Source organism: Stegostoma tigrinum, chromosome 2 (assembly GCF_030684315.1).
Source record: "Stegostoma tigrinum isolate sSteTig4 chromosome 2, sSteTig4.hap1, whole genome shotgun sequence".
In the NCBI taxonomy this organism is placed as follows: Eukaryota; Metazoa; Chordata; class Chondrichthyes; order Orectolobiformes; family Stegostomatidae; genus Stegostoma; species Stegostoma tigrinum.
In genome coordinates, this window is record NC_081355.1 from 84,215,968 (window position 1) to 84,242,764 (window position 26,797).

General features: G+C 43.3%; 1 protein-coding gene across 8 annotated transcripts in view; it reads right to left on the bottom strand.

Annotated features, from left to right (window-relative positions):
- The window catches only part of ppp1r9a (protein phosphatase 1, regulatory subunit 9A), a 284,663-nt gene that overhangs the window by 177,566 nt on the left and 80,300 nt on the right, over positions 1-26,797 (bottom strand). For all 8 annotated transcript variants that reach the window (XM_048557978.2, XM_048557949.2, XM_048557927.2 and 5 more), the window contains exons 2-3: positions 26,455-26,587; positions 6,551-6,671 (exon numbers count right to left, since the gene is read on the bottom strand). In XM_048557978.2, the coding sequence (XP_048413935.2) occupies positions 6,551-6,671; positions 26,455-26,587 (254 nt within the window). The remainder of the gene's footprint in view (positions 1-6,550; positions 6,672-26,454; positions 26,588-26,797) is intronic.

The following is a 26,797-nucleotide window of genomic DNA, read 5'->3' on the forward strand; positions in this document are numbered from 1 at the left end:
AACACTGTATCAGGGATTGTCAGCATGGCTTTGTCAGAGGGAAATCATGCCTGTCAAATCTAGTTGAACATTCTGAGGAAGTAACTGAGTGTATTGAAGCAAGTAGGGGAAGTGATGTATTTCACGTGGATTTCGGCAAGGCTTTTCACAAGGTCCCACATGGGAAACTGATAGAGAAGGCATGGAATCATGGGATCCAGAGTAACTTGCTAATGTGGATCCAAAATTGGTTTAGTGGTACAAGACTGAGGGCGGCGGTAGAGGGTTGTTTATGTGAGAGATAATGGGAACTGCAGATGCTGGAGATTCCAAGATAATAAAATGTGAAGCTGGATGAACACAGCAGGCCAAGCAGCATCTCAGGAGCACAAAAGCTGACGTTTCGGGCCTAGACCCTTCATCAGAGAGGGGGATGGGGGGAGGGAACTGGAATAAATAGGGAGAGAGGGGGAGGCGGACCGAAGATGGAGAGTAAAGAAGATAGGTGGAGGGGAGAGTATAGGTGGGGAGGTAGGGAGGGGATAGGTCAGTCCAGGGAAGACGGACAGGTCAAGGAGGTGGGATGAGGTTAGTAGGTAGCTGGGGGTGCGGCTTGGGGTGGGAGGAAGGGATGGGTGAGAGGAAGAACCGGTTAGGGAGGCAGAGACAGGTTGGACTGGTTTTGGGATGCAGTGGGTGGGGGGGAAGAGCTGGGCTGGTTGTGTGGTGCAGTGGGGGAAGGGGATGAACTGGGCTGGTTTAGGGATGTAGTAGGGGAAGGGGAGATTTTGAAACTGGTGAAGTCCACATTGATACCATATGGCTGCAGGGAACCCACCTCCTTGACCTGTCCGTCTTCCCTGGACTGACCTATCCCCTCCCTACCTCCCCACCTACACTCTCTCCACCTATCTTCTTTACTCTCCATCTTCGGTCCGCCTCCCCCTCTCTCCCTATTTATTCCAGTTCCCTCCCCCCATTCCCCTCTCTGATGAAGGGTCTAGGCCCGAAACGTCAGCTTTTGTGCTCCTGAGATGCTGCTTGGCCTGCTGTGTTCATCCAGCCTCACATTTTATTATCGAGGGTTGTTTATGTGCCTGGAGGCTAGCTTGAAGTCACATACCTCAGGGATCAGTGCTGAGTCCTTTATTGGCCCTCTCTGATGAAGGGTCTAAGCCCGAAACGTCAGCTTTTGTGCTCCTGAGATGCTGCTTGGCCTGCTGTGTTCATCCAGCCTCACATTTTATTATCCTGAGTCCTTTATTGTCTGTTTTATTCTTAAATAATGAAGATGAGGACATAGAGGCAATTAAAGGTAAGTTTGCAGATGACACAAGGATTGACCAGATAGTTGACAGGGAGAAGGAAGGTCTTAGGTTACAGGAGGATAGTGATGGATTGGTCAGATGGGCAGATCAGTGGCAGGCAGAATTTGGTCATGATAAATATGAGATGTTGCACTTCAGAACAGGGAGACAGACAAAGGAATATTCAATGAATGGCAGGACATTAGGAAGCTGTGAGGAATAGAGGGATCTTAGGATGCTTGTTCACCAATCCCTGAAGGTGGTAGGGCAGTTTAATAGGTTAGCTAAGACAACGTACAGGGCACTTCAAGGCACAGATTATAAGAGCAGGTAGGTCACGTTGGAACTACACAGAATTTTGATCGGGCAACAGCTGGAGTACTATGTGCTGTTGTAAAAAATATGAAGGGTGTAACTGTACTGGAGGGGGGTGCAGATGGGATTCACCAAGTTGTTGCCTAAGATGGAGAATTTCAGCTATGAAAAGAGGCTGCCAAAATTCAGGCTGTTTTCTTTGAGCAGAGAATGTTGAGGGGGTGCTGATAAGACATGTATAAGATATGAGGGGCATGAACAGGTTGGATACAAAGCAGCCGCTCCCCTGGTTGAAAAATCGAGAACATGGCAGCCCACTTTTAAACTAAGGGCAGGAGGTTTAGTGGGGATTTCAGGAAAAACAACTGTTAACCCAGAGCTTAATGGGGATCTGGAATGCCGAGGAGGGTAGTTGAGATTGGTAACCTCTCTAACTTTAAGAAAAGTACTTGGACTATCATAACATTCAAGACTATGAGCCTATTATGGGAAAGTTGCACTGGTGTAGGCTGGAGCATATTTTTGGCAGTACAGACTCAACTGGTCAAAGGTTCTTGGCACAATTTTAATATAACCAGCTCGTGAAGGTACCACATTTGACATGATTTCAGATATTCGATAAAATTTGATTTGTAAATTCTTGTAATTCTGCTAATGTTTTTAGGGTCAAAGGTAAGTTACCAAAGTACAGACTGACACATCATACTAATGGCTGGAAGAGGACAGAGGTGCAAACTAACAAGTAAAAAGAAGCTTGAACAGCAGCCAGGAACATTGTGAAGGAAACCAGTTTTTTAAAAATCGCAAGTGGACAACACTACTGACAAATGTACCAAAGGCTGCATCAACCTTGGAGATGGTGGAGGGAGGCCTCGGTCAAAGGCAAGTATGATCAAAGGACTAATGTCTGAGCTACAGATAGGCAGGACAAAAACAGCAAGGAGGTATTACAAGCATTGGTCTCCAGATTTTCTCCAGAAGGTACAAAGGTGAGAAAGTTTGAAAAGACACAGAAGAATAAGTGGTGAAATATAATGCCACCCAAACTGAAGGCCAGATTTTACCATAATAAGAACATAAGAACTAGCAGCAGAAGTAGGCCAACTGGCCCCTTGAGCCTGCCCTGCCATTTAATAAGATCATTGCCGATATTTTTAAGACTCAGCTCCATTTGCCCGCCCACTCATCATTGCTCTTAATTCCTTTACTGTTCAAGAATTTATCTAGCCTTGTCTGAAAAGCATTCAGCGAGGTAGCTTCACTGGGCAGGGAATTCCACAGATTCACAACCCTCTGGGTGAAGAGGTTTCTCCTGACCTCAGTCCTACATTTGCTTCCCTTTATTTTGAGGCGATGCCCTCTAGTCCTAGTTTCACCTGCTCGTGGAAACAACCTCCCTGCCTCCACCTTATCTATTCCCTTCACAATCGTATATGTTTTTTATAAGATCTTCCATCATTCTTCCGAATTCCAATCAGTATAATCCCAGTCTACTCAGTGTCTCCTCATCATCCAACCCCCTCAACTCTGGAATCAACCAAATGAATCTCCTTTGCACCCCCTCCAGTGCTAGTATATCTCTTCTCAAGTAAGGAGACCAAAACTGCACACAGTACTTCAGGTGTGGCCTCACCAGGACCCTACACAGCTGCAGCATACCCTCCCTGTTTTTAAACTCCATCCCTCTAAAAATGGCAGACAAAATTCCATTTGCCTTTTTCATTACCTGCTGCACCTGCAATCCAACCTTCAGTGATTCATGCACAAGGACTCTCAAGTCCCTTTGTACAGCAGCGTGCTTTAATTTTTTACCATTTAAAACATAGTCCATTTTGATGTTATTCCTACCAAAATGGATGAAATGTACTGCATTTGCCAGACCTTTGTCCACTCACTTAGACTATCTACATCCCTCTGCAGACTTTCAGTGTCTTCTACACACTTTGCTCTGCCACTCACCTTCGTATCATCTGCAAATTTTGACATACCACACTTAGTCTCCAACTCCAAATCATCTATGTAAATTGTAAACATTTGAGGTCCCAACACTGATTCCTGAGGCACACCACTAGCCAATGACCACCAACCAGAAAAACACCCATTTACCCTATTCTTTGCTTTCTACTGGTCAACCAATCCTCTATCCATGCCAGTACATTACCTGTAATACCATGCAACTTTATCTTATGTAGCAGCCATTGGTGGGGCACCTTATCAAATACCTTCTGAAAATCCAGATACACCACATCCACAGGTTCCTCATTGTCCACTATGCAAGCAATGTCCTCAAAGAATTCCACCAAATTAGTTAAACATGACCTACTTTTCATGAACCCATGCTGGGAGTTCCCAATGGGACAATTTATATCTAGACGGCTTGCTATTTCTTCCTTAATGTTAGATTCAAGCACATTCCCCACTACCGAAGTTAAGCTAACTGGCCTATAGTTACCTACTTTTTGTCCACTTCCTTTCTTAAACAGTGGCATCACATGGGCTGTTTTCCAATCTGTGGGAACCACCCCAGAGTGCAGTGAATTTTGGTAAGTATATACTGGTGTATTTGCTATTTCTCCCATCACCTCATTTAGTATCCTGGGATACATTTCATCAGGGCCAGGAGACTTGTCTACCTTTAGCCCCATTAGCTCGCCTAGCACTGCCTCCTTGGTGATAATGATAGTTTCTAGGTCCTCACCTGCTACAACCTTCTTGCCATTAGTTTTCAGCATGTTATTTGTGTCTTCCACAGAGAAGACTGACGCGAGAAAACTGGTTAATGTCTCATCTATTTCCTCATTCCCAGTTATTAAATTGGCCTTCATATCCTCTAAAGGGCCAATGTTTGCCTTCACCACTCTTTTACGATTTACATATTTATAGAAACTTTTGCTGCCTGTTTTTATATTCTGAGCTAGTTTAATCTCATTATCTATCTTACTTTTCTTTATAACTTATTTTCTGGCTTTTCATTGGCCTTTTAAGATTTCCCAGTCTACTAGTTTTCCACTACTCTTTGCTTTTTTGTATCAGTCTTTTTTTTCAATCTGATACTTTCGTTTATTTCCTGACACATCCATGGCTGGCTCTCTCTTTGCCTACAGTTCTTCCTTATCACTGGAATATACTTCTGCTGAGCACTGTGAAAAATAATTTTGGAAATCCCCCACTGTTCCTCAATTGACCGACCATGAAGTTTTTGCTCCCATTCTACCTTAGCTAATTCCTCCCTCATTCCTTTATAGTCTCCGTTGTTTAAGCCCATGATGTAGCTACTGGATGTAACATTCTCACACTCCATCTGTATTTTAAATTCGACCATACTATGATCGCTCCTTCCGAGAAGATCCCTAACTGTGAGATCATTAATTATTTCTGTCTCATTACACAGGATTAGATCTAGGATAGCTTGTTCCCTCATAGGTTCCATTACATATTGTTCAAGGAAATTATCACGTATGCATTCTCTGAACCCCTCCTCAAGGCTGTCATGACCGACCTGGTTTGACCAATCAATATGTAGATTAAAATCCTTCATGATAATTGCTGCACCATTTTTACATGCATTAGTTATTTTTATGTTTATTGCCCACCCCAACACGATTTCATTATTTGATGGCCTATCAGTGATTTCTTCTTCCTGCTATTCCTAATTTCCACCCAAATGGATTCAACGTTTTGTTTAGTAGAACCTATATCATCTCTTACTACTGCTCTGATATCATCCTTAAAAGTCAGAGCAACACCACCTGCCTTACTTTCCGGTCTGACCTTCCGAACAGTTTGATACCCCTGGATATTTAACTCCCAGTCATGACCATCCTGTAACCGTGTCTCCGTAATGGCCACTAAATCATACTCATTTGCCATGATTTGCACCGTCAACTCATCCAGCTTGTTGCAAATGCTCCAAGCATTCAGATAAAGTGCCCTTATGCCAGTTTTTGCACCTTCGTTTTGGGTCCCATTACCTCCATTGCTAACAGCTCTTGAGTTCTTCCCTTTCACTTTTTTCCTAATTTTCAATGGAGTTGAAGCTTCCCTGTCACCTGCTAACGATAATGATAATGATATCTATAAAACAATGCTAATGCTTGGGCCCAGCACCAAAACTGAAACATGACACGTGCTTATTAGGGATGGTAGAGTTAAGGATGTGCAATTTATCTTAGAAGTTCTACAAATTTCCACGGTGAATTACATTTCCTTGCCTCTACCTTAGGGAATGTATTTCACAGCTTAGAACCTCCGCCTACAGAAGTGTTAGGCATGTTGGCCAGCGTAAAGCCCTTGAAAACAGAGAATGGTCTTCAGTGAGTATACCTTTCATTCCCACAATGGTTTTAAATGGGGCTGAATAAGAACAGAATAGCAAGCCAAATTGTTTCAGTGTAGACAGACACCTGGAAGTAATACCTGACAGTACAGCACTAACCTAATAAAGCTACAACTGAATAAGCACTGGCAGGAGAAGGTTACAAACTGAATTAAATATTTCTATACTTAGGAGATCAGAGCAAAGTTCTGGCACTCTATCACATTCAAGAAACTGAGAAGACCAGCAAATGAGTGAAAGACCACAGTTTCTAACTATCTTCAGTTGTAAGTGCAAAGCATATTATCTTATTCATGAGGACCCATTTCTCGTGGATGCTTATGTTTGTCAACTTGGTTAGTTTCACATGACATTAAGAAGTTGCTGCAGAAAATCCAGAACAAGCAAAAACCCAAATGACCACCTTTTTGTGTCAAGTAAGTGAGTATTTAACTCGTCCTACAGCTTTGCAGCCAAGTAGTTCGCTGTAGCTACTTGTGATTTATTTGTAAAACAATTGGGGTAAACTTCATTTACTTCACACTCAAGGATGTTATTCTAGACCTGCTACATTTTTATGGGAGACTCATAAAAGTTCTAAAAGTACCACCTTTTCAACTTCAATTTTTCTCACCTGCTATCCCTTTGAGCCGCTCCTCCCTCTGTAACGGTCTTGACAAAAATTCCTAGTTTTTCTAATCCTGCATCTGCTCCAACTCCCATTCCTATAATACTGATGCCAAGACCATCTTCATCTGCAGAGTGAGAAAGTAAAGAATTAATTTGGTATGGAGACAAGATCAGATAATGCTTTGAAAACACAAGCCAGTGTTGCAGCACCTTCACCTTCTAACATATTACTTACGTTTAACTAATATTTGTGGGTTCTATGATAAATAGTACAAAATACAATCAGGCTAAACTACACTGACACTTACTTGATGTTAATGTATCTAATGGAAAGAGGCTATAACAAACTTTTTCACCTGGATAGCCAATTGCATAACTGAGTGTAATCAGATCAAATCAGCCAGAGCCAGAGGTGGTGACATTTAGAGGTATGCCACGAAGTTTATAGATACAGGAATTCAAATGTATTTTTTACATAAGCACTCTGGGAGAAGATTTTCAAGAACAGAGGGCTAACAGATTTACTTACAAAAGGCAGGGGAAGCAGATAGAAACTGCTACAATCGGCAGGATAGCAACAATATCTTGATGAAAGAGTACCATTTCAAAAATATCTTGAATTGGAACCAGAGAGAGCTCTGTGCTCAGCCATTAGTCAGAACAGGATAAATGGAGAAGGCACAAATGGGCTTTATGGGCAAGAAGGGCTTGGAAAGAAAATGTGTAGGGTCCTGGAGAAACAATAAAGGCAAATTCTCAATTGATGTTGGGACAGAGGGAACAAGAAAGCACTCAGAGACAGGTGAATAAATGGCTTGAATCCTACACCCACAACAGTGGATAATTTAAGTAAGTCTGATAGCACTTGATATGATCCTACTGTATCTGACGATGTCAATAAACTAGTCATTACGTCAGATATGCTCAAGTCTACGCTCCTTGAAAATGGGAAGATGAAAATGGAACCTGTACTAGAGACAGTCAAGGATTCACTGAGATAAAGTGCATCAATGGTGGAAATATGTAAGTGATTATACAGACAAACTCCTGAAATATCATGGTAAATGGAGGCCCAAAGACAAGGCAAATGGATTTTAAAAGTATATTTGAAAGTGCCTTTTCAGGAAGTTGTTTGAAAGAAAGTAGAATAGTCAGTGTGTCTTAAACATTATTCTATCACTCAGAGTGGGACAGGAATTTTCAAATCTTAAATGCAAGATATGAAATATTGCAGATGATGATTGGGAACATTAGATATCGAATGACAAAATTATAGAGTCAAGGGTAAGGTAGAGGAGGAATCTCTGAAATATGCCTAGCAGAGCTTCCTTGATCAGTGTACTTTTGGTCCTTCTAGAATGAAGACAATGCTAGATCTGGCGCTGGGGAATAAGATGGGACAAATGGACCAAGTGTCAATGGGAAGAAATTTGGGCAAGAGTGATCATTATATCATAAGATTTAGACTGTCACTAGAAAAGAAATAGGGGCAATCTACTATTTTACAGGGCAGTAGGTGACCCTTAAAGAACAGATGCTTCAGGTACAGGTTAAGTTGATTGAACACGGGCAAAAGACAAAGGAAGCAAAACAAAGCATCTTGGGTGATAACAGGGGTAGCGATATGACGAAACAAAAATGAAAGGCCCACAGACCAGGTCAAGTAACATAGCTTGTAAAGGAGGCAAAGTAGAAAATAAAACTGACAAAATAGAGTATTAGAAAAGGATAGCAGCAGACAATATAAAAGGGACACAAAAATCTTTTTTCAGATTTTAATTAGTAAGCAGTGAAGTGGGTCCTAATACAAAACATGTAGTGATAGATGCTTAAAGGAGCAGGGCAAGGCTAGAATACTTAATTTCTTTGTTTAGATATTAACAAAGGAGGAGGAATCTGATCAAATGTTAGTCGAAACAGAGATTATAGAGGTAAGTATGAAAATTAAAGAGGTGTGGTATGGAAACGTGGGTTATTTTCAGCATTGAAAAGTCACTTGGTCTGAGTGGCATGCTTCCCAGGTTTTCAAAGAAAACGGGATGGACATAGTGAGACGACTTGCCACCTTTTAATTTTGCCATGTTATGGGTGGGGTGGGGGGGTTGTTATTTAACCTCAGTGGTGCGTAAGGTTTTGCAATCCATAATCAGTGAAGAGGAGGGATAAAGTTGTGAAGAATGATTGTTTTGACAAACACAATTGAAGTAACATGGCTAACTGATGAAGCAATTGTAGTGGATGTTGTCTCCATGAATTTTAAGAAAGGGTTTGCCAAAGTAACACATAAAAATCTGATCACCAAAATGGAGGTTGAGGGAATGGGAAGGCCAATGTCCAACTCAGTAATAAAATTACCTTAAACATGGAGCCGTTGTTATTATAAACTGTTTATATATAAAACAAAGAAAGCAGCTGTCCTAGCACTGATCCTTGGAAAACACTGGCTCCTACCCTCAACTTTGAAAAACAATGTTTGTTTTTTGAAGTTGAGGGTAGAAGCCAGTGTTTTCCAAGGATCAGTGCTAGGACAGCTGCTTTCTTTGTTTTATATATAAACAGTTTATAAAATATGGAGTCAAATTTCAAAATTTGCTAATGATACCAGAAATGGAGAAATGACAAGCAATGAGGATGACAGGCCTGCAAAGTGGACAGACAAATGACAGATGAAATCCAATATAGAAAAACTTTTGGCGATGCATTTTGGCAGAAGGACTGTTGAGAGGCAACGTTTACTTAATGACATAATTATAAAGAATGTGCAGGAACAGAAGGGTTTGGATGTGCATATTTACTGATCTTTAAAGAGGGTGCAACATATTGAGAGAATGGTCAGCAAAGCCCATGGGATCGTGAACTTCACATAAACAGGCATTGAGTAGAAAAGATGGAATGTTATGCTTATTTTTTTATAAACCTCTGGTTAAGATGCAGTTAGAACATTGCACCTGATTCTCGTCACCGCACTTCAGGAAATATCTGAAATTCCTTGAGAAGGTGCAGGATAAACATACCACCAGAATGGTTACAGGCATGGATATTTATTCTTGGAAGGTTAAATTGGAAAAGCTCAAGTTGTTCCCATTTCTGTAATGGAGATTGAAATTATGACAGGCTTATATAAGGTAGTCAAAGAAAATCTATTCCCATTAAGTGACAATGAAAGGAGTAGAAGACAGAGATTCAAAATTAAAGATGCAGAGTGTGAAATGGGCGATTGCTTATTTACATGGCAAGTGGGAATGATATGAAACACTCTGCCAATGGAAGTGGTGAAACAATTAATATCTTCAAATGGAAACATGCTTGGAAGTAAACTTACAGGACCACAGAAGGGGTAAAGGAATTAACCAGAATGAACTGCAGACAGCTGGCATGGTCTCGAGGGGACCAAACTGTCTTCTGTTCCATAAAAGACTGTACATCTCCTTGAGTTGCACATGTTACCAACAAGTTAGCCCAGCTATTCTTCAATCTCAAAAAACACCTTTCCAAGAAATTGCTCAAAACACAAGCTGGTAAGCAATGGCAGACATATAACTCAATGACTTGTATGTGGGAAGTGCCAAGTGGTCGTGCAGCTGAGACAGGAAGGTAAGTGGCGGTTGCAAACTTTACTATGTTTCTGCTCCTATTTTACAGACTCTTCATCCCTGGCTGATGACTACTTTGTGGGGAGTGACAATGAGACCAATACTGGGGGAGGTACCAAAGTACCTCATCATTTCAACGCATTAACTTTTCATGTAATTAGTAAAATTAATACAGGATAATGTTCACACTAACAAGAAAACTTCAACATAACTTTGATGGTTTATGTACATCATAGGTAGATAAGCTTCAATTAGAGACAAGATATCACCGCCTAAGAGCTAAGATCGCCATGTAAAAAAAATCTGCTCAAGATGAATCAGTCCCAATCATTTACAGTGCCATTTGACAGTCATAAACAAAGATCAGCTTAACCCAAATTTCAAGTATTTGACACAATGAAACAGAAATTAGGCAGACATAAAAACTAACTAGTAGGTTAGTTGAATGAATTTTGATCATTTTCTTGCTTCTCAATATCCAATTCTGTAATGTCCTTTAAGGAAGGGAATCTGGTCATTCTTACCTGATCTAGCCTACACAACTCCAAGCCCACAGCAGAGATAATGGGAACTGCAGATGCTGGAGAATTCCAAGATAATAAAATGTGAGGCTGGATGAACACAGCAGGCCAAGCAGCACCTCAGGAGCACAAAAGCTGACGTTTCGGGCCTAGACCCTTCATCAGAGAGGGGGATGGGAAGAGGGAGCTGGAATAAATAGGGAGAGAGGGGGAGGCGGACCGAAGATGGAGAATAAAGAAGATAGGTGGAGAGAGTGTAGGTGGGGAGGTAGGGAGGGGATAGGTCAGTCCAGGGAAGACAGACAGGTCAAGGAGGTGGGATGAGGTTAGTAGGTAGCTGGGGGTGTGGCTTGGGGTGGGAGGAAGGGATGGGTGAGAGGAAGAACCGGTTAGGGAGGCAGAGACAGGTTGGACTGGTTTTGGGATGCAGTGGGTGGGGGGAGAAGAGCTGGGCTGGTTGTGTGGTGCAGTGGGGGGAGGGGATGAACTAGGCTGGTTTAGGGATGCAGTAGGGGAAGGGGAGATTTTGAAACTGGTGAAGTCCACATTGATACCATATGGCTGCAGGGTTCCCAGGCGGAATATGAGTTGCTGTTCCTGCAACCTTTGGGTGGCATCATTGTGGCAGTGCAGGAGGCCCATGATGGACATGTCATCTAGAGAATGGGAGGGGGAGTGGAAATGGTTTGCGACTGGGAGGTGCAGTTGTTTGTTGCGAACTGAGCGGAGGTGTTCGGCAAAGCGGTCTCCAAGCCTCCGCTTGGTTTCCCCAATGTAGAGGAAGCCGCACCGGGTACAATGGATGCAGTATACCACATTGGCAGATGTGCAGGTGAACCTCTGCTTAATGTGGAATGTCATCTTGGGGCCTGCGATAGGGGTGAGGGAGGAGGTGTGGGGACAAGTGTAGCATTTCCTGCGGTTGCAGGGGAAGGTGCCGGGTGTGGTGGGGTTGGAGGGCAGTGTGGAGCGAACAAGGGAGTCATGGAGAGAGTGGTCTCTCCGGAAAGCAGACAGGGGAGGGGATGGAAAAATGTCTTGGGTGGTGGGGTCGGATTGTAAATGGCGGAAGTGTTGGAGGATGATGCGTTGTATCCGGAGGTTGGTAGGGTGGTGTGTGAGAACGAGGGGGATCCTCTTAGGGCGGTTGTGGCGGGGGCGGGGTGTGAGGGATGTGTTGCGGGAAATACGGGAGACGCGGTCAAGGGCGTTCTCGATCACTGTGGGGGGAAAGTTGCGGTCCTTAAAGAACTTGGACATCTGGGATGTGCGGGAGTGGAATGTCTTATCGTGGGAGCAGATGCGGCGGAGGCGGAGGAATTGGGAATAGGGGATCGAATTTTTGCAGGAGGGTGGGTGGGAGGAGGTGTATTCTAGGTAGCTGTGGGAGTCGGTGGGCTTGAAATGGACATCAGTTACAAGCTGGTTGCCTGAGATGGAGACTGAGAGGTCCAGGAAGGTGAGGGATGTGCTGGAGATGGCCCAGGTGAACTGAAGGTTGGGGTGGAAGGTGTTGGTGAAGTGGATGAACTGTTCGAGCTCCTCTGGGGAGCAAGAGGCGGCGCCGATACAGTCATCAATGTACCGGAGGAAGAGGTGGGGTTTGGGGCCTGTGTAGGTGCGGAAGAGGGACTGTTCCACAAAGAGGCAGGCATAGCTGGGGCCCATGCGGGTGCCCATGGCCACCCCCTTAGTCTGTAGGAAGTGGGAGGAGTCAAAAGAGAAGTTGTTGAGTGTGAGGACGAGTTCAGCTAGGCGGATGAGAGTGTCGGTGGAGGGGGACTGGTCGGGCCTGCGGGACAGGATGAAGCGGAGGGCCTTGAGGCCATCTCCATGCGGAATGCAGGTGTACAGGGACTGGACGTCCATGGTGAATATGAGGTGTTGGGGGCCAGCGAATTGGAAGTCCTGGAGGAGGTGGAGGGCGTGGGTGGTGTCACGGACGTGGGTGGGGAGTTCCTGGACCAAAGGGGAGAAAATGGAGTCCAGATAGGTGGAGATGAGTTCGGTGGGGCAGGAGCAGGCTGAGACGATGGGTCGACCAGGGCAGGCAGGTTTCAATTTGGTTAACTTTTAACGACTGTATGAAATGGCGTGAGGAACCTATACATATCAAGGAACAGTTAAGGATGGGCAATAAATGCACACACAGCCAGACTTGCCCACATCCTGCAAACAAATAATTTAAAACAACTATATTACTACATATTTACTCAAAGGTCGCAATCAAGATCCCAATGCCAAGAATGTAACCATTAGTCTCACAAGTCGGCAAGTTTCAGGATGGATTGCTTATCTCTGCTGAACTGACTGGTCTTTTGGTGATGCATTGGAACTATGCTCCAGCCGAAAAACAAATCAATATATTCAGGTTTCATTCCTACTCCTCTGATGCTGCTTGGCCTTCACACCGTGTTATATTCAGGTTTCAGTTTGATTCTATATTATGGGAATGAGAGCAGGCATTTTCCCTCAGAATTTACATCACCCCTCAGTTATAGTTTTAAACATCATTAGGCCCATCATCATTCCATGTTAAAAAAAATATACAGATTCCTCTTAAATCAATAGCAGAGTCACAGGTTGTTGCCATGACAGCCCTCGGCCAATTTCACTCTCGAATGTCAAGGGGCCTATGCATGCAGAATGACAGACAGCCTGTTACAGACAGCCACCCCATGTCCAATACAGACAATCACAATGTTCTGTTAATCAGCTCACCTCTGCTTCCTATGCTCTCTTAATCAATTCTTGTCTCCGGTTTGTGGAGAAAGTTACACGTGATGGATTAGTCACTGAATGTCTGGTCAAATGACCACTATTAAGCCTTACAGTCTTTTGTCTAAATGCGTGGATCACTTGCAATAAAGTGGATGAATTTATCTCATAAATAAATATAAACTCTTTTGATATAGTTGGGATGCCACCCATTGGTGGTCATCTTTTAATGTTCTATAGACTATGGAACAATCCCTATGGATTGGAGGGTCGCTAATGTGATCTCACTATTTAAAGAAAGAGGAGGTACTGAGAAAGCAAGGAATTATAAACTGAGCTAACAAGGTGTAGAGCTGGATGAACACAGCAGGTCACGCAGCATCAAAGGAGCAGGAAAGCTGACATTTCGGGCCTAGACGCTTCTTCAGAAATGGGGGAGGGGAAAGGGGTCCTTAAATAAATAGGGAGAGAGGGGGAGGCAGATAGAAGATGGATAGAGGAGAAGATAGGTGGAGAGGAGACAGACAGGTCAAAAAGGCGGGTATGGAGCTAAAAAAGGTGAGGGTAGGTGGGGAGTTAGTGAGGGGATAGGTCAGTCCCAGGAGGACGGACAGTTCAAGGTTGCAGGATGAGGTTAGTAGGTAGGAGATGGGGGTGGGACTTGAGGTAGGAGGAGGGGATAGGTGGGAGGTCGGACAGGTTAGGGAGGCAGGGGCAGGCTGGGCTGGTTTTGGGATCGGTAGGGGGAGGGGAGATTTTGAAACTTATGAAGTCCACATTGATACCATTGGGCAGGGTTCCCAAGTAGAATATGAGCTGCTGTTCCTGCAACCTTCGGGTGGCATTGTTGTGGCACTACAGGGTAGACATGTCATCTGAGGAATGGGAGGGGGAGTTCAAATGGTTCGTGACTGTGAGGTGCAGTTGTTTAGTGCAAACCGAGCATAGGTGTTCCACAAAGCGATCCCCAAGCCTCCGCTTGGTTTCCCCGATGTAGAGGGGGCCACAACAGGAACAGTGCATACAGTATACCACAATAGGAGATGTGCAGGTGAACATCTGCTTGACGTGGAAAGTCTTCTAGGGGCCTGGGATGGGAGTGAAGGGGGAGGTGTGGGGGCAGGTGTAATACCTCCTGCGGTTGCAGGGAAAAGTGCTGGGTGTGGTGAGGCTGGAGGGGAGTGTGGAGCAGACAAGGAAGTCACTGAGAGAGTGGTCCCTCCAGAAAGCAGATAAGCATGGGGAGGGAAAAATGTCTTTGGTGGTAGGGTCAGATTGCAGATGGCAGAAGTGTCGGAGGATGATGCATTGGATCCGGAGGTTGGTGAGATGGTACGTGAGGACAAGGAGGATTATGTTTTGGTTGTTATTGCTGGGAGTGGGTGTGAGGGATGAGTTGCAGGAAATGCTTGAGACACGGTCGAGGGTGTTCTCGACCATGGAGGGGGGAAATGTTGCAGTCCTTGAAAAACGAGGACATCTGAGGTGTTCGGGAGAGGAATGCCTCATCCTGGGAGCAGATGAGGCAGAGGTGAAAGAATTGGGAGTAAGGAATGGCATTTTTGCAGGAAGGTGGGTGGGAGGAGGTGTATTCGAGGTAGCTGTGGGAATCGGTGGCCTTAAAATGGATATCGGTTTCCAGGTGTTTGCCAGAAATGGAAACAGAGGGATCCAGGAAGGAGAAGGAGATATCAGAGGTGGTCCAGGTGAACTTAAGGTTGGGGTGGAAGTGTTGGTGAAGTGGATGAACTGTTCGAGCACGATGTAGCGCCGATACAGTCATCAATGTAACAGAGGACGAGGTGGAGTTTAGGGCCAGTGTAGTTATGGAAGAGGCATTGTTCCACATAACCTACAAAGAGGCAGGCATAGCTTGGGCCCATGTGGGTCTCCATGACCACCCCTTTTTATCTGTAGGAAGTGGGAGGAATTGAAAGAGAAGTTGTTGAGGTGAGGACGAGTTCAGCTAAGCGGATGAGGGTCTCAGTGGAGGGGAACTGGTCAGGCCTGTAGAACAGGAAGATGTGGAGGGCCTTTAGGCCATCATCTGCATGGGGAGTGCAGGTGTATAAGGAATGGATGTCCATGGTAAAGATGAGGTGTTGGGGACCAGGGAATTGGAGGTTTTGGAGGACGTGGAGGGTGCGGGTGGTGCCATGGAAGTAGGTAGGCAGTTCCTGGACCAAGGGGGAGAAAATGGAGTCGAGATAGGCGGAGATAAGTTCGGTGGGGCTAGAGCAGGCAGAAACAATGTGTTGACCAGGGCAGTCAGATTTGTGGATTTTAGGAAGGAAATAGAAGCGGGCGGTGCGGGGTTGGGGTATGATGAGGTTGCAGGCTGTGGGTGGGAGGTCCCCTGATGTGATGAGGTTGTGAGTGGTTTGGGAGATGATGTTTTGTGGTCGGGGGTGGGGTCAATTATAGATTGGTTAGCCTGACATCTGTAATAGGGGATATGCTAGAGACCATCATAAAAGGTTTCATAGCAGAGTACTTAGAAAACAATTGTATCAGAGATAATGAGAACTGTAGATGCTGGACAATCCAAGATTATAAAGTGTGAAGCTGGATAAACACAGCAGGCCAAGCAGCATCTCAGATGCATCTGAGATGCTGCTTGGCCTGCTGTGTTCATCCAGCTTCACACTTTATTAACTTAGAAAACAATGACAAGATTGAAAAGAGTCCGCGTGTGATTATGAAAGGGAATTCACGGTTGATGAATCTGCTGCAACCTATATTTACCAGACTGATTCCCAGGATGCCAAGACTGATGCTGAAGAGAGACTGAATTGGTTAAGATTATATTCATTAGAGTTTATAAGAATGATTGAGGGGATCTCATAGAAACCTATGAAATTCTGACAGAACTACACAGAGTAAACAGAGGAAGGATGTGCCCATGACTGGAGATGTCAGACCAGATCATGATCTTAGCATATGGAGTAACCAATTAGGACTGATATAAGCACAGAGCGGCGAGCCAGTGGAATTCTCTGCCACAGGAAGTGGTTGAGATAAAAATGTTGAATGTTTTCAAGGAGTCAAATAGGGCTATAAAAGGATCAAAAGGTATGGGACAAAAACAGGAACAGGGTATTGAGTTGGATGATCACCTATGAATGATGGAACTGGCTCAAAGGACCAAATTTCCTTCTCCAGTTCATATTTTCTACATTTTTATGTGACTGTGCAGTTGCAAGTCTCCTAAACGTCTATGAAATGACAAGCCAGAATTACTGCACATCAACCTCAAGTGGTAATTTCCTTCTCTCATGCACTTGTTGCTCCTTCAATTCTAAATTCTATCTTTAGAGGAATAGAAAGGTCTGCAGAAAGGAAACTAGTGAGTGGAGAAGCTGGGACAGTCAGTATTGGACAGACGGAATCTGAGACTGGTAGTGAGCTCTGTGTTAACCACTCTAGCTGCTCTGCATTCATAAGACCATAAGACATATGAGTGGAAGTAAGGTCTTTTGGCCCATCGAGTCCATTCCACTATTTAAATCATGGCTGATGGGCATTTCAACTCCACCTCCCTGCACTCTCCCCATAGCCCTTGATTCCTTCTGAGATCAAGAATCTATCACTCTCTGCCTTGAAGACATTTAACGTCCCGGCCTCCGCTGCACTCCGTGGCAATGAATTCCACAGGCCCACCACTCTCTGGTTGAAGAATTGTCGCCTCCTTTCTGTTTTTCATTTACCCCCTCTAATTCTAAGGCTGTGCCCACGGGTCCTAGTCTTCCCGCCTAATGGAAACAACTTCCCAGCGTCCACCCTTTCTAAGCCATGCATTATCTCGTAAGTTTCGATTAGATCTCTCCTCAACCTTCTAAACTCTAATGAATACAATCCCAGGATCCTCAGCCATTCATCATACGTCAAACCTACCATTCCAGGGATCATCCATGTGAATCTCTGCTGGACACACTCCAGTGCCAGTATGTCCTTCCTGAGGTGTGGGGCCCAAAATTGGACACAGTACTCTAAATGGGGCCTAACTAAAGCTTTATAAAGTCTCAGAAGCACATCACTGCTTTTATATTCCAACCCTCTTGAGATAACCGACAACATTACATTCGCTTTCTTAATCATGGACTCTACCTCCAAGTTAACCTTTAGAGAATCCTGCATCAACACTCCCAGATCCCTTTGTACTTGCGCTTTATGAATTTTCTCACCGTTTAGAAAATAATCCAAGCCTGTATTCTTTTTTCCAAAGTGCAAAACCTCGCAGTTGCTCACATTGAATTTCAACAGCCATTTCCTGGACCACTCTCCTAAACTGTCTGAATCATTCTGCAGCCTCCCCACCTCCTCAGTACTACCTGCCTGTCCATCTTCGTATCATTGGCAAACTTCACCAGAATGCCCCCAGTTCCTTCAACCAGATCATTAATATATAAAGTGAACAGCTGTGGCTCCAACACTGAACCCTGTGGGACACCACTTGTCACCGGTTGCCATTCCGAAAAAGAGCCTTTTATCCCAACTCTCTGCCTTCTGTCAGACAGCCAATCCTCAATCCAAGCCAGTAGCTCACCTTGAAAACAATGGACCCTCACCTTATTCAGCAGCCTTCTGTGAGGCACGTCATCAAAGGCCTTTTGGAAGTCTATTGGGAGATTCACTCCCAATCTTAGCAACTATCAGTTTAACTAATAGTTCATCTTTTTATAAAAATCTGACAGTTGCTGATAGGCAGGTATTTCTAATAGACCCAATACTTTTTTTCTTCCAACAGGGTTGAATAAACTAGAAGCAGAAATGATAGTTTCTCTGGCTGGTGAGTCTAGATCCAGAGGTCACTTTCTCAGGATACAGGGTAGGCCATTCAGGACTCAGAAGAGGAAAGGTTTCTTCACTCAAAAGGCTGTGAGCCTGTGGAATTGTCTATCATGGAAGACTATGAAAGCCAAGCTGCTGAGTACACTCAAAAATAAGATAGATATGTTTTTAGATTTTGTAGACATCAAGAGGCAGAAATAAGGCATTACAGATGATCAGCCATGACAATATTAAACTGCAAAGCAGGCTTAAAGGAACAAATGGCCCACTCCTGCTCTCAGTTTCTATGTTTTTAGTTACATGGTGAGGAAGGAAAGCTTTAGATTGTTGAGTTACAGAAGATTATGACAGATTTAGATAAGCTAAACAAGGGAAAAAAATCTTCTTTTTCACTGATGGCAGAGGGTTAAGGTGACAAAGATTTAAGGCTTTGGACAAGAGATACAGGGGAATAGGAAGAATAACACTTTTCTTGAACACAGCAAATTGAAATGATCTGGAACATACTATCCACAATGTCAGCAGATGCAGAAGCGATCAATGATTTCAAAAGGAAATTGGATGACACACTTGAAGGACGTGAAGCTGCTGGATTAATGACATCACACAAAGAGAGTCTCATGACACACTTATGGTGTCCTTATCCCTGAACCAAAGCACCTAGGTTCAAGTCCCACCTGCTCCAGCGGTGTGTCAGAACATCTGAACAGGTTGATTAGAAAAGTAGGTTGAATATTAAAAAAAATTAGGGACCATCTTGTGGCGCAGTGGTAGTGTCCCTACCCCTGGACCAAAAGGCCAATGTTCAAGTCCCACCTGCTCCAGGAGTATGTAATAACATCTCTGAACAGGTTGATGAGAAAAATAGGTCTTTTTTAAAAAAAAGAATGGGTTCAAAGGCAGTCTCATGACACGGTGGTAGTGTCCCTACTTCTAGGCTAAGAGACATGGGTTTAAGCCCCACCTACTCCAGAGGGGTGTAATTTTAAACTACAGGTCAATTTTTAAAAAATGGAATCAGAGAGTGGGTTTGGACAGACTGGATTGCTATCTGGGGAGCCAAATTGGGCTTAAATGGCTGAATGGCTTCCTTTTGTCTCGTACATAACTATGACTCATAGGTTGGTCCATTCAGGAAGGCACTGAACATAGTAAAAGACTTTGTCAGGAACACACAGAGGCGGAGTCGAGGCATTTGAGGGAGTACACAAACCTCAAAACAACTCATCTACCTGATCCTTCAAGCACCAGCTTCCCCGCATGTGGGAGAGTTTGCAGATCGTACATAGGACTTATCAGCCATCTCAGAAACCATCAAAACGAATGGAAGTCATCCTCAATCCCAAGGATCTGCCTAAGAAAAGACATTGTGAGGGATCTGGTGATGGTGATGTCTCCCCTTGACATTCAATGACAATTGGAGATGGTCATTGTCTGTCACTTGTGCTGTACAAACCTTACTTGCCACCTATCTGCCCCAGTCAGAGTGTTACCTAGGTCTTGCTACATATAAACTTAAGCCACTTCATCATCTTAGGTGCTGTGAAAGAACGCTTCATAAGTCTCAAACAGCTCCACTTCTGACCATCTCAGTGGGTTCGGCATCAATGAACCAACTTTAAATATACAGGATGCTGAGGTGGCTGACAGGATAAATGTTGAGAGAATGTTGCTGCTAGTGGGAGAATCTCAAGCTAGGGGACACAGTTACAGAGTAAGGGCTTACTCATTTAAAATAGAGATGCAAAGGAATTTCTTCTTTCAAAAGTAGTAAGTGTTTGGAATTCTCTATGCAAGTGCGGAGACGAGGTCACTGGAAGTATTTAAAGAGATAGATTGATTTTTGAAATAAAGGAATTGAGGACTGACAAAGTTGGCACAAAACAGGAGTTGAGGTCTGGGCATATTAGCGACGATCTTACAGAAAGCACAGAAGACATGGGAGGCTAAAATGGCGTGGGCCTATTTCTCAGGTTAAGGGATTGAAGATGGTTGGACCCACCCAAAGGAATTACTACAAGCATAACAGTGGCCTGAGTGGATTGGCTTCCAACAACCACAACAATCTTCCTTTCTGCTATTATAGTTCCAACTAGTTTTCCCCAATTCCCATTTACTTATGCTTTGCTAGGGTCCCTAATGTCACACTCAGTCAAAAGCAGCAGTGATTCAAGGGGAGTCACTTATTTCTGAAATTCAGCTCGTTTGTGCATGTTTAGACACTGGCCATAATGAAATCGGGAGCCATGTGAATTTGAATACTGATGAGCAGTTTGTTGCCGAAGTGATTGCTACAATAGAAAAATCAACATCATCACACTTATTAAAGTTGAAAGTAGATTGATGGGATAGTAAGTGGAATGATTGAAATTGTCCTTTGGTAGTCAGGGCACCTAGACAAAGTTTCCAAATTGTCAGGCAGATGCCTGTGTTGTAACTATACAATAAAGCATAGCTTAGGAAGCACTAATGGCACATTAGTCTTTAATTTAGAAGGATTTCAGTACAGGAATAGGCAAGTATCATTTTATGTGCAAAGAACTTTGGTCAGACTGCAACTGGAATACTGTGAGGAGTTTTGGTCTCCTTGCTATAGGAAGGATACTATTGCAATCAAGGGAGTACAAGAAGGATTCACAGACTTCGTTCCAGGATGGCACTGTCATAAGGCGAGAGATTTGGGAAATCAATCATTCTTTGAAACTTCAGACAATAGAAAAGATTTTGCTAAAATCTACAAAATACTTAATAGAGATAAACCGAATAGATATAGGCAAGATGGAGTACAGACCAGGGACACGATTTCAAAATAAGGGAGAAGCCAATTAAGACCAAGAAAAGGAGAATTTATTTGATTCAGAAGGTTGGACTCTTTGGAATTTCCTCCCTCCAAATGACTGTCAAAGCTCAGTCATTGAGGTGTATAAAATACTGACAGTTAGCCATTGTACAAAATAAAATCATTCTAATACCCCAGGTATCAGGATTGTGAATAAACATTTTAGACACTGCAATATCCTTTGACAAACCTGAGAACAAGTGGAGGATCAGAACAGTTGAGCAGATTATTCAGTAATCTGTCATATTAACTGTATCTAATACAAACTTGAGCTTTCTTATTGTTAACGTGACATACACCTTCACAAAATTACTTCTCCAATGTACTACATAATTTTACAATGTAGAATGCAGTTCAGGCAATTTCAATCCTCAATTTTAAAAGAACATGGAACTGAGATGGCTTATAATCAATGATAATGGGAACAGCAGATGCTGGAGAATCCAAGATAATAAAATGTGAGGCTGGATGAACACAGCAGGCCAAGCAGCATCTCAGGAGCACAAAAGCTGACGTTTCGGGCCTAGACCCTTCATCAGAGAAGGGGATGGGGTGAGGGTTCTGGAATAAATAGGGAGAGAGGGAGAGGCGGACCGAAGATGGAGGGAAAAGAAGATAGGTGGAGAGGAGAGTATCGGTGGGGAGGTAGGGAGGGGATAGGTCAGTCCAGGGAAGACGGACAGGTCAAGGAGGTGGGATGAGGCTAGTAGGTAGGAGATGGAGGTGCGGCTTGGGGTGGGAGGAAGGGATGGGTGAGAGGAAGAACAGGTTAGGGAGGCAGAGACAGGCTGGACTGGTTTTGGGATGCAGTGGGTGGAGGAGAAGAGCTGGGCTGGTTGTGTGGTGCAGTGGGGGGAGGGGACGAACTGGGCTGGTTAAGCAGAGGTTCACCTGCACATCTGCCAATGTGGTATACTGTATCCATTGTACCTGGTGTGGCTTCCTCTACATTGGGGAAACCAAGCGGAGACTTAGGGACCGCTTTGCAGAACACCTCCGCTCGGTTCGCAATAAACAACTGCACCTCCCAGTCGCGAACCATTTCCACTCCCCCCCACATTCTTTAGATGACATGTCCATCATGGGCCTCCTGCAGTGCCACAATGATGCCACCCGAAAGTTGCAGGAACAGCAACTCATATTCCACTTGGGAACCCTGCAGCCCAATGGTATCAATGTGGACTTCACCAGCTTCAAAATCTCCCCTTCCCCCACTGCATCCCAAAACCAGCCCAGTTTGTCCCCTCCCCCCATGATGTTGCATGTAAGAAGTAAATAAACAACTACCAGCTAATGACTGGGAGAGTAGGAATATCTTAATTATTCTACAAGTTTCAAATATATTAGCATAAAATTATTTGAATAAACATTAGCTAGAGTTGATCTTCTCTCCTGCAAAGTACTTTAGTAAAACGTAAATCCTTTATATATCACCACCTGCCTTAAAAAAAGGTAATACCTTACAAATTGGTTGCTGATGCACACAAAGCAACTTTCATTCAAGTTTGCTGTTGACCCACTTGACCTCAGCTAGATTGGTACAGAGATGCTAAAATTAGCCTCAAAATCCCTTGACTGGGCAAACAAGGAACAAATCAATCCTCCAGCATTTCCAGTCATAAATGACATATTCTCTAACTCTGATCGCATTATCACTTCTTGATCTGTCTGCAGATATATTCAACACCTTCCCTACATTAAAAGCAAAATACCGCAGATGCTACTTCAAATGTAGATCTGAAACAAAAATAAGAAGCGCTGCAGAAACATTATGTCTGGTAGCATCTGTGGAGAGAGAAACAAAGGTAACATTTGAAGTTCAATGACTCTTCTGAGAACAGTTATGAATAGGAGTCACTAGATTAGAAATTTTAACTGTTTCTCTCTCCACAGATATTACCAGACCTGCTCCAGGACTTTGTTTATATTCCTTCTCTTTTGTTTAGCTTAGTGGAACTGCCTCTGCTTGGTTTCACTCTACCAGATTGTAACCAGAATGCCTGCAACAATGGCTCATCTATGGAGCTCTGACGGATTGCTTTCTCTGGAGTCCAACAAAGATTTATTCTTGCCTCATTGTTATGGATACGTTCTTACCTTAGCAATACCATGAGAAATTATAGCAACAATTTCTATATATAAGCTGGCAATACGCAGGTCTACTCTAAAACCTTATGAACGAATCCAATTCACACAGCCATTGTTTCTGGCTTATCTAACCAATTCATAACGTTGGTATCCCAGTCAACCGTGAAGTTATTTTACAAACCTATATCCCCTCTACCTCTGAAACACTGCCCAATCCATTCTACTCAACTTTTACAAAGCTCTCTTGTTAGGCCTCCATTCTCCAATAACTTCGGCTTCACCAAGTCTCCTTTGCCTGTTTCCTATCTTACACAAGTGCCAATCATTCATTACTCCATTTCCCAACTGTTCCAAATAAAGGTTATCGACATGTTTTAAACCGCTATTGCTCCTCTAAACTCTCTAACATCCTCCCCTTCATCTATCCAGACCTTAATCATCTCTAGGCTCTGTGCATGCCCCCTCTTTTGCCGTACAATTTGCTACTGGATTTCATACAACTAGGCCCCACATCTAGAACTTTCTCTTTAAATCTTTCCTCCTACAAGATCATCTTTAAAATCTAAGCTTGTGACCTCAATCACTTCTTTGGCTCAGTGTTCTCATCAACCAGCTGGCATGTCGGAAGTAACTGCAAGCGTGTTCCTTTGTTAAATACAATATATTTAAATAAATCTTTTGTGACGATACTATGGCTTTAAGAGGTTTATTTTGTCCTTTTTTCAAAAAGAGAGGTTAAGGCAGAGGTTGCGAGCAGTCTACACAGAGACACTAGGGTAAAAAGTTTGTGATGTCGAGATCATTATTTACAGTTGGAACAATGGAAGCAGCTTGAATAGACATGGTCAAGCTCTCACAGAACCAAGATTTTTAGTTTTTTTCAGTTTCTCTGTAGCAGTTGTTGCTGGGTCTCAGCAGGGTTTAGAAGGTGCAATACATCTCTCCCTGCTACATTCTCTCAAAATCTTCTCTTGATACTTTTCTTCCTTGACCAGAGTTGCACGTGAGACAATCTGTCTTTCTGAACTTGCCTTTGCTGAGGCTGTGATCGTTACTATTTAGTAGTAAAATAATCAATTACTCTCTTAAGTTTTCCAATAAAGTTCCAGCTAAGCCAATTCTTTTCTTTATGCTTTCTTTTGTTGTATTTTACCTAAGGTGCATGAAAAAAGTGTGTTTTACTTCAAATCCAATAGTTTAGCCAGTCAAATTGCACCTAGAATGTAACACTGATACTTAACATTTTTTCTTACTTTAAAGGTAAGGTTAGGATAGCTTAATATATTTTGAGGGGGTTTGGTCTGGTCCATAACACTTTGTTGAAGTCTTGTTAAATGTACTCTAACTGAATCATTATTTGCAGGAGAGAAATAGCTGAAAAACCAGTTAAGAAAGCAAGGTAACAAAGTGTGGAGCTGGATGAACACAGCAGGCCAAGCAGCACCTTAGGAACACAAAAGCTGACATTTCAGGCCTCAACCCTTCACCAGAAAAGGGGGATGGAGAGAGGGTTCTGAAATTATTAGGGAGAGAGGGGGAGGCGGATCAAAGATGGATAGAGGAGAAGATAGGTGGAGAGGAGAGTATAGGTGGGGAGGTAGGGAGGGGATAGGTCAGCCCAGGAAGGACGGACAGGTCAAGGGTGTGGGATGAGGTTAGTAGGTAGGCAATAGAAGTGCGGCTTGAGGTGGGGGGGGGGGAATGGGTGAGAGGAAGAACAGGTTAGGGAGGCAGGGTCGAGCTGGGCTGGCTTTGGGATACAGTGGGGGGAGGGGAGATTTGGAAGCTTGTGAAATCCACATTGATACCATTGGGCTGCAGGGTTCCCAAGCGGAATATGCTTTGCCGCCGCATACACGTGACCCAATGAACACTGAAGTTGCCAATCCGCAGGCATCATCTTTGCTTCTGGTCTGATACTCCTATGCCCACTGCCATGTCCATCTTGTGCCAAACCCAACAACATCAGACTTCAACAGTTGTTGCTTGATGTTCTGCATTTTTCCAGTTTTTTTTTCACAGAATTCTAGCAACCACACAATTTTGCTACATAAAAATGATGAACCTTGTATTTTTAATGCTAACATCAAGAATGAATTTTGCAATCCTCAATATTTACATGGAAAACCTTTTATAAATATACCATGCCTTTTTCAGAACTGAATATATAAAGTTTTTCTGCAATTCGCATCATCTGGAGGTCAACAGCTGATGCTTAGCAAAGACAGGATAGAAAACTAGAGTTTTATTGCATTTCAGTGCCAGAGTCCATAAAACCACAAGATATGGGAGCAGAAGCACTCCATTTGGCCCATCAAGTCTATATCAGGGGAACAAGTTGGACGCTCAATATTGGACCTCATGATGTAATTCAAATTTGGCTGGGAAGCAAGAGCTATCAGCAGTACATCTTCAAATAACACACCTGCAAAGTGGAATTTAAATTAAATTCCTATGTTCCGGGCAGTACGAAATGACAATGACTACATAAGCAGGTGGGAGGCTGGGAATTCTTTGTCATTTTATTTTGTCTTGACTCCCAAAATCTGTGCACGATCTCTACAATGCACAGGTCAGGAGTGTGCTGGAATACTTTCCACTTGCTTGGATGAGTACAGTTCTAAGAATGCACAAGCATCTCAACATCAACCACAACAAAGCAGCCTGCTTGATCAGCATCCCATGCACCAGCTTAAATATTCACTTCCTTCACTTTCAGCACACAGTGGCATATATCATATTCAAGGTACACTGCAATAAATCACCAGTTCCTTCAACAGTACCTTGCAAACCTGCGACATCTACCACCTGGAAGGACATGAGCAATGATCCTATGGAAGACCACCAGACATAAGTTCCACTTCAAGGCGCACATCAACTTGAAATGAAACTATATTGTCACCACATCTCTACTGTGACTGGATCAAGATTCCTCAACTCACATCCTAATAAAATTCTGCATATACAAACACTAAAGTTACTACTGCGATTCAAGAAGGCACCTCAACACCTGCTCAAGAGAAATTAGAGAGGTTCAACAAATGCTATCTCCCGTGAAAAAAAAATTAAAGATTAAGTGGAGAGTCTGTATATGATTATTCTTCAACATTTACCAATTAAATGAGTAGCTCACTTCCAGCACAGAATGGAAGTGTGGCATAGCCCACCATAACTGATGGTTGGATGCCATTTTGCAACCGTCCATCTACTCCTCCTTTAAGAATGTCATAAAACTACCCTCTTGCACCAATTTTCAATTTTCCCTTCTTAACATCTTCTATCCAGCATCTATTCATCATCTTTTCAAAGTTAAGCTAAGCTCAAAAATTTGAGAGTAAACCTAGGTTCTTACTCCTACCTTTTTCAAGTTCAACAGGGAAAAGATCAAGCCTCTCTACTCGTTTTTCCAGTTCATATTCAGCAGATGCGGCAACTGGATCCACGTCATCATTTCTCCTATCATAGTCTTCATTAGAGTACGTATGGAAAACCTGTAGAAACAAACTTGCTGTTACTGCAATGGCTCAATTTAAAAATTTGGAGACCAATCGAAAGTAATTCATCAATAACAAGAACTTACATTACAGTATGTAGGTCTGTACAAAAGTCATATCAATACGAGCATCTAAAAATATTATTCATCTACATAAAACAAAATATGATGCTTTACATTTTTAGAAGTGCAAAACTAATTGAATAAG